This window comes from Rhinopithecus roxellana, chromosome 10 (genome assembly GCF_007565055.1).
Source record: "Rhinopithecus roxellana isolate Shanxi Qingling chromosome 10, ASM756505v1, whole genome shotgun sequence".
Taxonomy (NCBI): domain Eukaryota; kingdom Metazoa; phylum Chordata; class Mammalia; order Primates; family Cercopithecidae; genus Rhinopithecus; species Rhinopithecus roxellana.
In genome coordinates, this window is record NC_044558.1 from 85069725 (window position 1) to 85082149 (window position 12425).

The 12425-nt window shown below is 46.4% G+C and overlaps 2 protein-coding genes across 7 annotated transcripts in view; one reads left to right on the plus strand and one right to left on the minus strand.

The window, feature by feature from the left end:
- The first annotated feature begins 2672 nt into the window (after positions 1–2672).
- POP5 (POP5 homolog, ribonuclease P/MRP subunit) lies at positions 2673–5076 on the plus strand. Of its 2 annotated transcripts, none has more exons than XM_010368300.2 (5): positions 2673–2756; positions 2842–2984; positions 4213–4362; positions 4484–4621; positions 4709–5076. In XM_010368300.2, the coding sequence occupies exons 1-5, from the start codon at positions 2737–2739 to the stop codon at positions 4801–4803; spliced, it is 546 nt and encodes a 181-aa protein (XP_010366602.1). In that variant the 5' UTR covers positions 2673–2736; the 3' UTR covers positions 4804–5076. The 2 variants fall into 2 exon arrangements, with proteins under 2 accessions (XP_010366602.1, XP_010366603.1); XM_010368301.2 differs by having other exon boundaries at positions 2674–2756; positions 4538–4621.
- A 1746-nt stretch (positions 5077–6822) lies between these two features.
- The window catches only part of RNF10 (ring finger protein 10), a 48719-nt gene continuing 43116 nt past the window's right edge, over positions 6823–12425 (minus strand). For 3 of the 5 annotated variants that reach the window (XM_010368297.1, XM_010368296.1, XM_030939373.1), the window contains exons 15-17: positions 8720–8777; positions 8461–8619; positions 6823–7817 (exon numbers count right to left, since the gene is read on the minus strand). In XM_010368297.1, the coding sequence (XP_010366599.1) occupies positions 7741–7817; positions 8461–8619; positions 8720–8777 (294 nt within the window). In that variant the 3' untranslated portion in view covers positions 6823–7740. Of the gene's footprint in view, positions 7818–8460; positions 8620–8715; positions 8778–12425 lie in introns of those variants that run through there. The other 2 variants (XR_748530.2, XM_010368299.1) reach the window with 2 other exon arrangements.

Here is a 12425-nt window from a genome sequence, read left to right on the forward strand (position 1 = left end):
GACAGCACCTGGCCGGGCCGGTAAATGACTGGAGTGGTGAACAGAACCTCCATCTGTCGTCTCTCCATCTTATTACGCTAAATGGACGAGTGAAACCCTGCACAGGAGAGCACCAGCCGTGTTGACCAGAACAAGGACCCTGGAGTCAGCTGGCTTTGGGTTCGAATTCTGATCCTGCTCGTAACTGGATAGGACGCTTTGGTCTGAGTCCCAACTGCATCTATAAAATGGACGAAGCATTGCCGCTGAAATGAAGGCTGGGAAGTGTTAGGAGTGAAATTTCTGTGAGGGGTGGAGCGCTCAGGGGTTGGGGGTGTGTTGCTCTCTCCGCGCACTGAGAGCCTCTGGCGCCCCCTGTTGGCCAAATGAGGATGCCGCAGACACTTTCTGGAGAAAGGTTGTTCTTGGGTGGGGAGTGCCGTCGTTGTCACTGGTCCCTGGGTAGGGCCACGGCGTTCCCTCTTCCTATTCTTCTCTTCCCTACGTTTCCCCACATCCCTCCTTTAAGGTGGCCAAGAAGAGTGGGAGATGGGAAAATTCAGAACTCATTCCAGATCTTGCAAAAATCAGTTGTGAAAGCTGCCTCCATTACGGACCTCACAGGACCAGCCAAGGCTAAAACATTTCTACAAATAATCAGGGATGGGCATAAAGACTAAGCTACAAAACCATACATCAAAGTACTGGGTATAACAAGAACACCTGGAAATAATGTAAACGTCTACCAAGGGGATACTGACCAACTTCACAGTGGTACGTCCAAACAATGCATTACTGCACAGCTGAAAAAACAATATCATACCTGAACAGTTGACATGAAAATATAGCGAAACAGCCGGGCGTGGTGGCTCACGCCTGTAATCCCAGCACTTTGGGAGGCCGAGGTGGGCGGATTACCTGAGGTCAGGAGTTCAAGACCAGCCTGGCCAACATGGTGAAACCCTGTCCCTACTAAAAATACAAAAATTAGCCGGTTGTGGTGGTACGTGCCTGTAGTCCCAGCTACTTGGGAAGCTGAGGCAGGAGAATCGCCTGAACCCGGGAGGCAGAGGTTGCAGTGAACTGAGATCGTGCCCCTGCACTCCAGCTTGGGCAATAGAGTGAGACTCCGTCTCAAAAATAAATAAATAAATAAATAAATAAATAAATACAAAAATTAGCTGGTCGTGGTGGCGGGTGCCTGTAATCCCAGCTACTCGGGAGGCTGAGGCAGGAGAATCACTTGAACTCAGGAGATGGACATTGCAGCAAGCCGAAATCGTGCCATTTCACTCCAGCCTGGGCAAAAAGAGCAAGACTCTGTCTTAAAAACAAAAAAAGAAAATAGAGCCAAACAACAGGAATCAATCTTACAATCATGTTGAGCAAAAGAAGGCAGACACAAAAGAAAACATGCTGGAGGACATTTATATAAAGTTTAAGCACCGGCAAAACTAATCTAGCAGGGTAGAAGTGGTAATAGTGGCAGTAAGGGATTTGACTGGAAGAGGGCTCAGGGAACCTTCTGGGATACTGGAAGTGCTCTTTAGTCTTGGAGGTGGTTACAGAAGTCTACCCATATGTAAAAATTCATTGAGATGTACACTTAATAATATGTATTTTATGTAATACCCCATAAGACTTTTTAAAAAAATACTTAAAAAGAAAATAAAAGAAAAAACATAATTTAACAGAGGGCATAGTTCTCAAACTTTTCTCTGTCTCAGGACCCCTTTACACAAGTCACTGAGGATCCTCAAGAGCTTTTAGTTTTGTGGGTTATATTTACTATGGACATTAAAGTTGAGAAATGTTTAAAAAAAAATACACAATTCCATTAGCTGTTAGAGCAGTGATGTCATCACGTCAAGCAGCCTCTGGAAAACTTGACTGTTCACTCTGAGAGAATGAAAAAGACAAGTAACATCTCAGTATTATTATGAAAGTAATTTTGGCTTCGGGGACTCCTAAACCGAGTGAGTTTAGGAAATCTCAGGGGTCCCCAGACGACACTTTGAGAACCGCTGGCCCAGGGGGAAAATGACAGAAGAAAACACACTACACGACAACAGTTATTCTCTCTCAGTGCTGGGATGATAATTTATTTGCTTCTTTGTGCTTTTCTGTTAAAAAAAAAAAAAAAAGGAAAACAGAAATGGAAAATACAATGACCACGTATTGTTTCTGCGAACAAAAAACGAGACAGCACACTCGCCTCCCTAAGATTGTTGAAAGGCCCAAACAGCAATAGCATATTTAGCTGCATCGAAGAATTAAACTGAGCTCAAACCTGAAAGTAAGAGTCCGATTTCCCGTTTGTCAATCCCTGGGCTGTGAGGTGCAGGGTCTTGCCCTCAAAAGCTCCACCGTTCACCTTGGGGAGAGAATATACTCGCATACATACCTGTGCTGCAAGGTTCCCAGGGCCCCAAGGGCAGCGGTTGCATCCTACACAGTATTGTAAACTGCGGTGTGCAGCAAAACCACCCATCGCAGCTGCAAGCCGCTCCAAGCCGCGGTTCAGCCCTCAAACTAGTCAGAGACCCTCCGCAGGACGCATGCGCGCTTACAAACGCAGAGTTAGGTGGGGCTTGAGGGAGACTGACACAGAGTTAGGCCTCTCAACTTTCTAGCTCCGCCCGCGTGTCCTGTCTACTTCTCTGAATGGCTGAAAGGCTGCGGAAGTAAGCTTCCCACTGGCCGCTGACGGAACCCACATCCGGTTTGCACACCGGAACCGACGGCGCGGAGGCAGCCATGGTGCGGTTCAAGCACCGGTAAGCATTCCCTTCTAGACCCACCCAGTGCCTTGCCAGGTCCCCGCGGCGCCGCTAGCGCCCACCTTCCTCTCGTCTGCCGCAGGTACCTGCTCTGCGAATTGGTGTCTGACGACCCCCGCTGCCGCCTAAGCCTCGATGACCGAGTTCTGAGCAGCCTCGTACGGGACACTATCGCCAGGGTGCACGGGACTTTCGGCGCAGCCGCCTGCTCCATCGGCTTCGCGGGTGCGAGAGCGCTGGGGGAAGAGGGGAACCCGGGAGGATGGCGGGACGTGGAGGGGGCAGGCGCCGGAGGAAGAAAGAAGGGGCACGAGTGGCCAAGCCCGTGCACCGTTTTTTGTAAGGTATCTCTTTAAGCGCCGGGGACCGCAAGCGAGAGATCCACACGAGTCCGAAATTAGCAGAGAGCTAAAAGGAGGGGCCAGAAGGCAGTGGGGCTTTGAGCTAGAGGCCTCTTTTTACCTGCTTGACAGGTAATTTCTGTAATTGGTTGTGATTGAATTTGATATGATAGAGAATTAAATGAGGGAAGCTGTGTATAGTTCCTAGTAAGAGCTATTATATGACCGATTACATTAACATCACATGGAAAAAAATTGTCGAAAGTATCCCTGGGAAAGCCCTTAGTTGGTGAAGTACAGAACACATGATTGTCAATATATGTGATAACAGGATGAGCCGGGACAAAGAGGGGCCCGGGGCCCTTCTTCCACACCACTTAAATTAGTTCCCTCTTTTACCTTGCTTGAGGATTGACTTCTGGAGAGTTAAATGCAGATAGGCTTAACTCTCCTAACTCTCCTAAGTCAGGTGAGACTCAGCTGACTGCTACAAGAATTACAGAGCCCAACTGCAGTAAAACAGCCTATTTTTCAGGCGAGGGTTTTTGTGAGGGTTTTTCCCAAATTAAAATGGATCGCCTCCTACCTGCTCCTATTTATTGAATTAACTAGTTAGTGAATTAGAAAGCATTTTAAATTCTAAATTCATTCACCAGTTATGAGTGGCGTGCAACACAGTGGGTGTTTTGGCTTTTCTCTTTTACTTGCTGATAGATCCTACGTGCCACTTGCCTACAACATACTTTTGGCGCATAGTAGGCTCTGTTACTCCAAAGTTTTTTTTTTTTTTTTTTTTTGAGACAGTCTTGCTGTTGCCCAGGCTGCTGGAGTGCAGCAGGGAGATCACAGGTCACTGCTGCCCCCACCTCCTGGGTTCAGGCGATTCTCATGACTCAGCCTCCTGAGTGGCTGGAATTACAGGCGTGCACCACCATGCCCGGCTAATTTTTGTATTTTTAGTAGAGACAGGTTTTCATCATGTTGGCCAGGCTGGCCTTGAACTCCTGAGTTAAAGTGATCCGCCCACCTCAGCCTCCCAAAGTGCTGGGATTACAGGTGTGAGCCACCACACACAGCAAAAGTTTTCCAAAATGATGTTTTTCCTGTTGTAGTTCGATACCTCAATGCCTATACTGGAATAGTGCTACTTCGATGCAGGAAGGAGTTCTGTCAGCTTGTGTGGTCAGCTCTTCCCTTCATCACATGCCTGGAGAACAAAGGACACCGTTACCCATGCTTTTTCAACACGTTACATGTGGGAGGTAGGAGTGACGTGATATGGCTACTCATTTTCAATAGGTGACATGTTCAGAGTTCAGTCTAGACTGGTGGGTGGGTCTTCCTGCTGTCCCGCTAACAAGACACTTCCCCTACCTCTGAAAGTCTGTAAGGTCGAGACCTTTCACAAGCTGTTGACCGCAGTAACTCACATGCCAGGTACAATAAGAACATGTCAGAAGTTCCTAATTCAGTACAACAGGAGACAGCTGTTGATCTTGTTGCAGAACTGCACTGATGAAGGTAAGCAATACTAGCCCAGTGCCCACTGAGCAGTGACTGAAGAAATCACTCCCAAAGACATCTTTCATCCCTATCTGCCTTCTCCAGGAGAGCGGGAAGCTATCCAGAAGTCTGTCACAAGAAGCTGCTTACTAGAGGAGGAGGAAGAGTCAGGTGAGGAGGCTGCAGAAGCAATGGAGTGAACCTCTGCTCACCACACAGCAGGCTACACTGCTCAGGCTTCGGGCCCACTTGCTGAACAGAACAATCTGGGTAGCAACAGCATCTTCTACAGTTTTCCAAACTGGATAGCTGCCAACCAGCAGACATGTTACCCACCTGAAAGAGTACTCAGTTAAACTGAAGTTGCCTTTACCTAGCATTCCCTGGTTAAGTGTTGCAGGTTATGAACTCTGTAGACATCTTTATTGCTTGGCTAAGAGTAGATTTAATAAATGTATCTGGTTTCCGTGGCATTTAGTTTACTTATATTACAAAAAGGGCTTATGGAGTCCATGCTTGGCCAAGTATCTTCTCTATCCCTAGCCTTGGTGGGAAGACTGACTCCCTATGTGGTACTAAACTTTTTTTTTTTTTTTTTTTTGAGACGGAGTCTTGCTCTGTCGCCCAGGCTGGAGTGCAGTGGCCGGATCTCAGCTCACTACAAGCTCTGCCTCCCGGGTTCACCCCATTCTCCTGCCTCAGCCTCCTGAGTAGCTGGGACTACAGGCGCCGCCACCTCGCCCGGCTAGTTTTTTGTATTTTTAGTAGAGACGGGGTTTCACAGTGTTAGCCAGGATGGTCTCGATCTCCTGACCTCGTGATCCGCCCGTCTCGGCCTCCCAAAGTGCTGGGATTACAGGCTTGAGCCACCGCGCCCGGCAATACTAAACTTTTTTATTGAGACAGTCTCACTCTATCACCCAGGCTGGAGTGTACTGGCCCAATCTCGGCTCACTGCAACCTCCACCTCCTGGGTTCAAGCACTTCTCCCACCTCAGCCTTCCAAGTAGCTGGGATTACAGACGTGCACCACCACGCCTGGCTAATTTTTGTATTTTTAGTAGAGACAGGGTTTTGCCATGTTGGCCAGGCTGCTGTTGAACTCCTGGCCTCAAGTGATCGGCCTGCCTTGGCCTCTCAAAGTGCTGGGATTAAAGGTGTGAACCACTGTGCCTGGCCTAAATTTTCAATACTTAGCCTTCTACCTGAAGCTCTGTACCCCCGGCCCCAAGATGAGCCCGAAGCAAGACCAGTCATTTGGAATAGAAATATTAGTTGAGACACAGCAAATGAACTGGCAGAGATCTACAGCCTGTCTCAGGATTGAACCACAGGGTCTTATAGATACCAGATTCCTTGCCAACAGTTAATAAGGTAATTGCAAAAATGCAACTTTGGGCCGGACGCGGTGGCTCATGCCTGTAATCCCAGCACTTTGGGGAGGCTAAGGCGGGCAGATCACGAGGTCAGGAGATCAAGACCATCCTTCCTAACACGGTGACACCCTGTCTCCACTACAAATACAAAAAATTAGCCGGGCATGGTGGCAGGTACCTGTAATCCCAGCTACTCAGGAGGCTGAGGCAGGAGAATGGCATGAACCCAGGAGACGGAGCTTGCAGTGAGCTGAGATTGTGCCACTGCACTCCAGCCTGGGCGACAGAGCGAGACTCCATCTCAAACAAAAAATGCTACCTTTGCAGTTGGGGTTGGGAGGCTGGCCTCACCTGACATCATTATTGCATGGTCGTGTAGCAGCTGCCCACTTAAACTTAAGGTAGTTTTTTGTAGTTCTGTTCTTCCTTATTGCGCCTTACCCTGAAGACAAGTCAGACTGCCATACTCACAGAAAGTAGGAACGGGAAGAGACTTGTGATCCAGGTTTGGTCTACTACCTACTGACATTTCTGGGATCTGTTTTTCTCCGTAATACAATGGATGAGACTGAAAGTACCATACACATTTAACAGAAATACTGGTGATTTTGGCTTCAACATGCCCCCTCATCTTGAGACCAGAACACCCTCATCCATCCAGGAAATTTCCTGATAGGATTTCTTTTAAAATGGCAGGTTAAAGCTAAACCCAGCTCTAGAACCATTTAAACCTGACACCAGAAAAGACAGCCCACAATATCACAGTAGCTGTCACGTTAACCTATTCAAGAAATAACTTGTCTAGCTCACCTGTAATGAACTTAACAAAACAAAAAGCTCACATTGCTTGTGCAGGTGATTTATTGTGACTATTTGCCTTCGCATTCTAACACACCTAGAGGTCACTTTATTAAGCAGAAAAAGAATTTACATCAAATTCAGCTCAAACCAAGGCATAAGAAGACTGCTCTAGATTAGAGGGAGATGGTGGCAATGCTACTGCTTCAGATGGCCCTGCTCTCCTGCAGCTGTACCAGACTCCTGTTCCTATGACTCAAGCCAGTCACCTAAAACAAGCTCGATCTTAGGGGTAGCAAGTCTCAGGGCTTCGTGAGTTACAGCTTTCCTTACCAACGCAAGCCATGCTCAAGAAGAGGCAAAACCCTCCTTTCACACATGCAAGTGCCAGGGACAGCCTACTCCATTAAGCTGGCACCACAGCCTGGCCATGTGTCAGAAGAAAAATAAACTGCAATTCAAACTGGGTGTCCTAAATCCATTTTATTCCCACCCTTTTCTTTAACAAGGAGAACTAAATAGGTAGTAAAGATTCAGCTGTTTTTTAAAAGACAGAGGTATGCTGAGTCCAGGAAGACCTGACATGATGCTACAGCAGAGCAGTGTGTGCGCCATTCTGGGTTGGACTGCTCTAATGCATCTCGAAGGGACTCAAATCTTATTTTGGGTTGAGAAAAATTAATTACACATGGGTCAAAAAGACTAAACTGGCAACGAACTAAAAAACCTTGGCAGGAAGAGATCTCTTGTGTCAATACTTTATTTTGGTGTAAAGACAGGAAGCTGGAAAATACACTGTATTTAAAATTTTCTTGGTTCCCCCTCACATTGTGGAAACACCCTCCCCCCAGAGCTAATCTGTTCAAACTCAAATACTTAAAAATTACAGCAGCCAAACAAAAGCATGGGGGAAAAAAACAAAAAACAAAAACCAGATGGAGAAGGTAGCCTGGGCCAGTGGTGTCACTTGGTGTGGACGACTGAGGTGCTGAACAGGAGCTTCTGTTTCTGCTTTTTTCTTTTCTTTCCTCCTTTTTCTTCTAAAGGGAGACAGAGAAAGAGAGCTTAACTTAAAATGCCATCCCTTGTCCCTTGGCCAGTTTTTATGACCGAAAGTCACAGAGCGGGAGCTAAGAGTGGAGGCTCTGGAATTAAGACTGCCTAGATTCCAATACCAGTCTTGGTATAACTAAGTGGGTGTCTTTAGGCAAGTCACTTTTACCTCCTTAGACCTCAGTTTCCCCATCTGTAATGTGAGGTACACCCATTTAATGTGGTTGTTGGGAGAAAAAATTAGCACAGTGCTAGGCACATAGCACGCCATACATGTGTGATTCTTGTCTAGTCACGAACAGAGTGCAACCGGCTTTGAGACTGACCTCCATCTAATTAGCCACCCTGTACCAACTCAAGATTCTAAAGAAAACAGGTTGTACACCCCACTGTATCTTGGAAGAGTTCCTCAGAATTTCACTTTCAGGCGCCATGAATTACTCAAGTGGCAAATAGGTCCTATCTGACATACCAAATGGAGTATTACTTAAATGACACTAGATAGAGTGTGCTGAAGGGTTCAGAAGGGAAAGAGCCTAATTAGTGATGTCTGCCACTGAATCCAGGCGGGAATGGCAGTGTATGTGTAGTATGTTTGACAACCTGGGGCACTCCAGCCTCTGCCCTTACCAGAGAGGGGATCTGAAGTAGCTGGTGTGTCCAGTTTCATGAAGGCTGCTTCAATAGCTTGGCTGAAGGAATTTTGAAAACTGGGCACAGGAACACGGTCTGAATTATCACTCTCCCCATCGCTCTCCACAGGGGCAGGAGGAACTAAGCTGTTCTCATCTAAAAAATAAGTGTTAAAACTATAGAAACAACTCTTTTTCTAGAAACAGCTTTTTATGGAAGGAGCCAAATTCCCCCTTCACCAGTGGACCATCCTCACCTTTCTTTGGAGCAGTTTTGGGCCACACATCTGCTTTTGCTTTTCCAACCCTCAGCATCTGCCAAAGTGGGAAAGAAGTGGGGAGAGAATTTAAGTAGCTAGTCCAACTTCTTTTCCAGACCTACCTTGACTGACTGGAGAAGCACAGAACCAACTATCACCTTTGAAAAGATTTTCCAAGTACTTCTCTCCTTAACACAGTTCTAGTCACGTCCTCTATATCCTCGCTAATGGAAATGGCAATGAAACCCACAAGGCAGTAAACCATAAGCTGTTTGTTCCTTAGGAAATGGGTAAAGAACACTGCACAGAAGAAGGCACAAGAGATTCTTACTGAGACCCTCAAATTGGGAATTCTGACTTTCTGGTAAGTTTTTCTGCCCTTCTTGGGACCCCTAAAAACATCGATCTGTCGGAGTAAGCAGTGGGTAGTGCCCTCCGGTTTTTGTTTTTTAGACAAGGTTTCACTCGTCACCCAGGCTGGCGTGCAATGGCACCATCTTACCTCACTGCGACCTGTGCCTCCAGGGTTCAAGCAATTCTCCTGTCTCAGATTCCCAAGTAGCTTGTATTACAGGCACCCACCTGGCTAATTTTTGGATTTTTTTAGTAGAGATGGGGTTTCACCCTGTTGGCCAGGCTGGTCCTGAACTCCTGACCTCAGTTAATCCACCCACCTCAGCCTCCTAAAGTGCTGGGATTACAGGCGTCAGCCACTGTGCCCGGCCTAGTACCCTCCAGTTTTTTTTGGTTTTGAGATAGAGTTTCGCTCTTGTTACCCAGGCTGGAGTGCAATGGCACAAATCTTGATTCACTGCAACCTCCACCTCCCAGGTTCAAGCGATTCTCCTGCCTCACCCCCCTGAGTAGCTGGGATTATAGGCCTGCACCACCATGCCCGGCTAATTTTTGTATTTTTAGTAAAGACGGGATTTCTCCATGTTGGTCAGGCTGGTCTTGAACTCCTGAACTCAGGTGATCCACCCACCTTGGCCTCCCAAAGTGCTGGGATTACAGCCATGAGACACTGCGCCCAGCTGAGTACCCTCCAGTTTTAAACCACATGGCTACTAAACTTCAGGTACCTAAAGCCATGAAAACTAAACTCTCTCCTGACACTGCTTCAACAGCCCTCACTACCTTTTAGTCTGCTTTTCCAATAGCTCCTTTTTTGAGAAGGAGTCTCGCTCTGCCGCCCAGGCTGGAGTGCAGTGGCTGGATCTCAGCTCACTGCAAGCTCCGCCTCCCGGGTTCACGCCATTCTCCTGCCTCAGCCTCCCGAGTAGCCGGGACTACAGGCGCCCGCCACCTCGCCTGGCTAGTTTTTTGTATTTTTTTTTTTTTTTAGAAGAGTCGGGGTTTCACCGTGTTAGCCAGGATGGTCTCGATCTCCTGACCTCGTGATCCGCCCGTCTCGGCCTCCCAAAGTGCTGGGATTACAGGCTTGAGCCACCGCGCCTGGCCCCAATAGCTCCTTAATCATTAACTTTCAGATCCAACCACAGGCCAGTAAAATTCCTGCAAGGACAATAAAATCAGAACAATCCTCATGCCCCTGAGGAATTTTCATTCCACTTGGCCAAGGCCAGCTTTGTAACTGTTGAAGGCCACTATGAGCCATAACTGCAAATATGCCACTTTAAAGGCAGGGAACATTTTATTCCTGGAAAAATATCAAGAGACAAACCCCATGGGGTTCAAGAAGGGGTGCCTTGTCCTGAAATCATATAATCCAAAGTGAGGAATGCCTATTACTCAAGATGAGTTTGTGCTGGCAGATGCTGATTTCATTAAATAACTTTTCTTCATTATGTTCCACTTCTCCCTTTGTCTCTAGGAGTTTGGGTCTCCTATGGCTTACACATTTGACCTTCCCAAGCCTCATGTTAAAATCTGATCCCCAATATTGGAAGTGGGGACCTAATGGGAGGTGTTCGGGTCAGGGGGGTGGACCCCTCATGAACTGATTAATGCCCTCCCTGGGGAATGGGAGAACTACTCTCACATTCATTCCTGAAAGAGCTGACAGTGATGTCTGCCACTGGATCCAAGTGGGAATGGCAGTACGTTTGGGTGTGTTTGATAGCCCTGAGCACTCCAGCCTCTGCCCTTACCACAGAAGGGATCTGAAGTAGCTGGTGTGTCCAATTTCATGAAGTCTGCTTCAATAGCTTGGCTAAAGGTTATTTTGAAACTGGGCACAGGAACACGGTTGTTTTAAAACAGCCTGCCACCTCCTCCCCTCCTTGCTTCCTCTCTTGCCATGTGATCTCTTCACAAGCAGGGACCCCTTCACTTTGTGTACCATGAGTGGAAGCAGTCTGAAGCACTCACCAGATGCCCAGTTCTCCAGCCAGCAGAGTCATGAGCCAAATAAACTTTTTTTTTTTTTTTTTGATAAATGACTCGGCCTGGAGTAATCTTTTATAGCCACACAAATGGACTGAGACAGCATCCAAATAGTTTGACATGTGAATTGTTTTACTCTTAAAAGGTAATCAAAATGTCACCTTTATTCTTACCAAAATGTTTGAATCCATTCATTAGAAATCATACAAGTCCAAACTGTAGGATATTCTATAAAACTGGCCATGGGAAGGGGGAAAAAATAGGGGGATATGGGCAAAGGAATAAATAGATCAAAGGAGACTAAAGAGACTTGACAACTAAATGCAGTGAGTAATGGGATTCTACCCTGAGTTGAAAATAAAGGACACTGAGACAAATGGGGAGACAGAAATATGCACCAAATTAGATATTATTATGGCAGTGGAATTTCTCTAATGTGATCACTGTGGTTCTATAGGCGAATATCCCACTTACTTTGGCATGTATCTCCTAAGTACTTAGTGGTAAAGTATCATTCATGATATGTGCAACTTCTTTTCAACACAGAAAAAAGAGAAAGCAAATATATAACAGCAAAATAACAACAATTAGTGAATCTAGGTCAAAAGTATAAGTGTTCATAATAATATTCTTTCAACTCTAAGTGTGAAGTTTTTCAAAATAAAGTTGAAAGGAAAGGAAAAAAGCAATAACAATAAAGCCTAGTTTAAAAAAAAAAAAAAAAAAAAGACCAGCCTGGCCAAAACCCTGTCTCTACTAAAAATACAAAAATTAGCCCGGCATGGTGGCAGGCACCTGTAACCCAACCCCAGCTACTTGGGGGGCTGAGGCAGGAGAATCGCTTGAACCCGGGAGGTGGAGGGTGCAGTGAGCCGAGATCGCGTCATTGCACTCCAGCCTGGGGATCAGGAGCAAGACTTCATCTCAAAAAAAAAAAAGGGGGGGCGGGGATTTGGCATAACTCCTGGGAGCCGCTTGCTAATCACCTCTTAAGTCCAGCAGTTCAAGTCCAGCAGTTCATTTTCAGGATCCCCTCCCTTCCCACCTCACCCGCACAATTATTTCATGTTCCTTGACTTTAGAACCCTTCTTACCAAAGCTCAATTCTTGCTTATTTCTCAGTACAAACTGCTTTAATCACATAAGAAACATCCATATCAACTGTCTAAAGAATTGTCAAGATAATGATTCTACACTAGCCCCAAAGAAGTTAATACGGACTTCTTACAAGGGCACATGTCAAGCTGTCCATCCAACTTCCTCACTTATCTGAATGCAGGAATGCTGAGTATTGCTTGTTATCTTAGAGATTAATAAAGCGGTTTCACAGCAACCCTCACTAGCCTATCATTCCCCC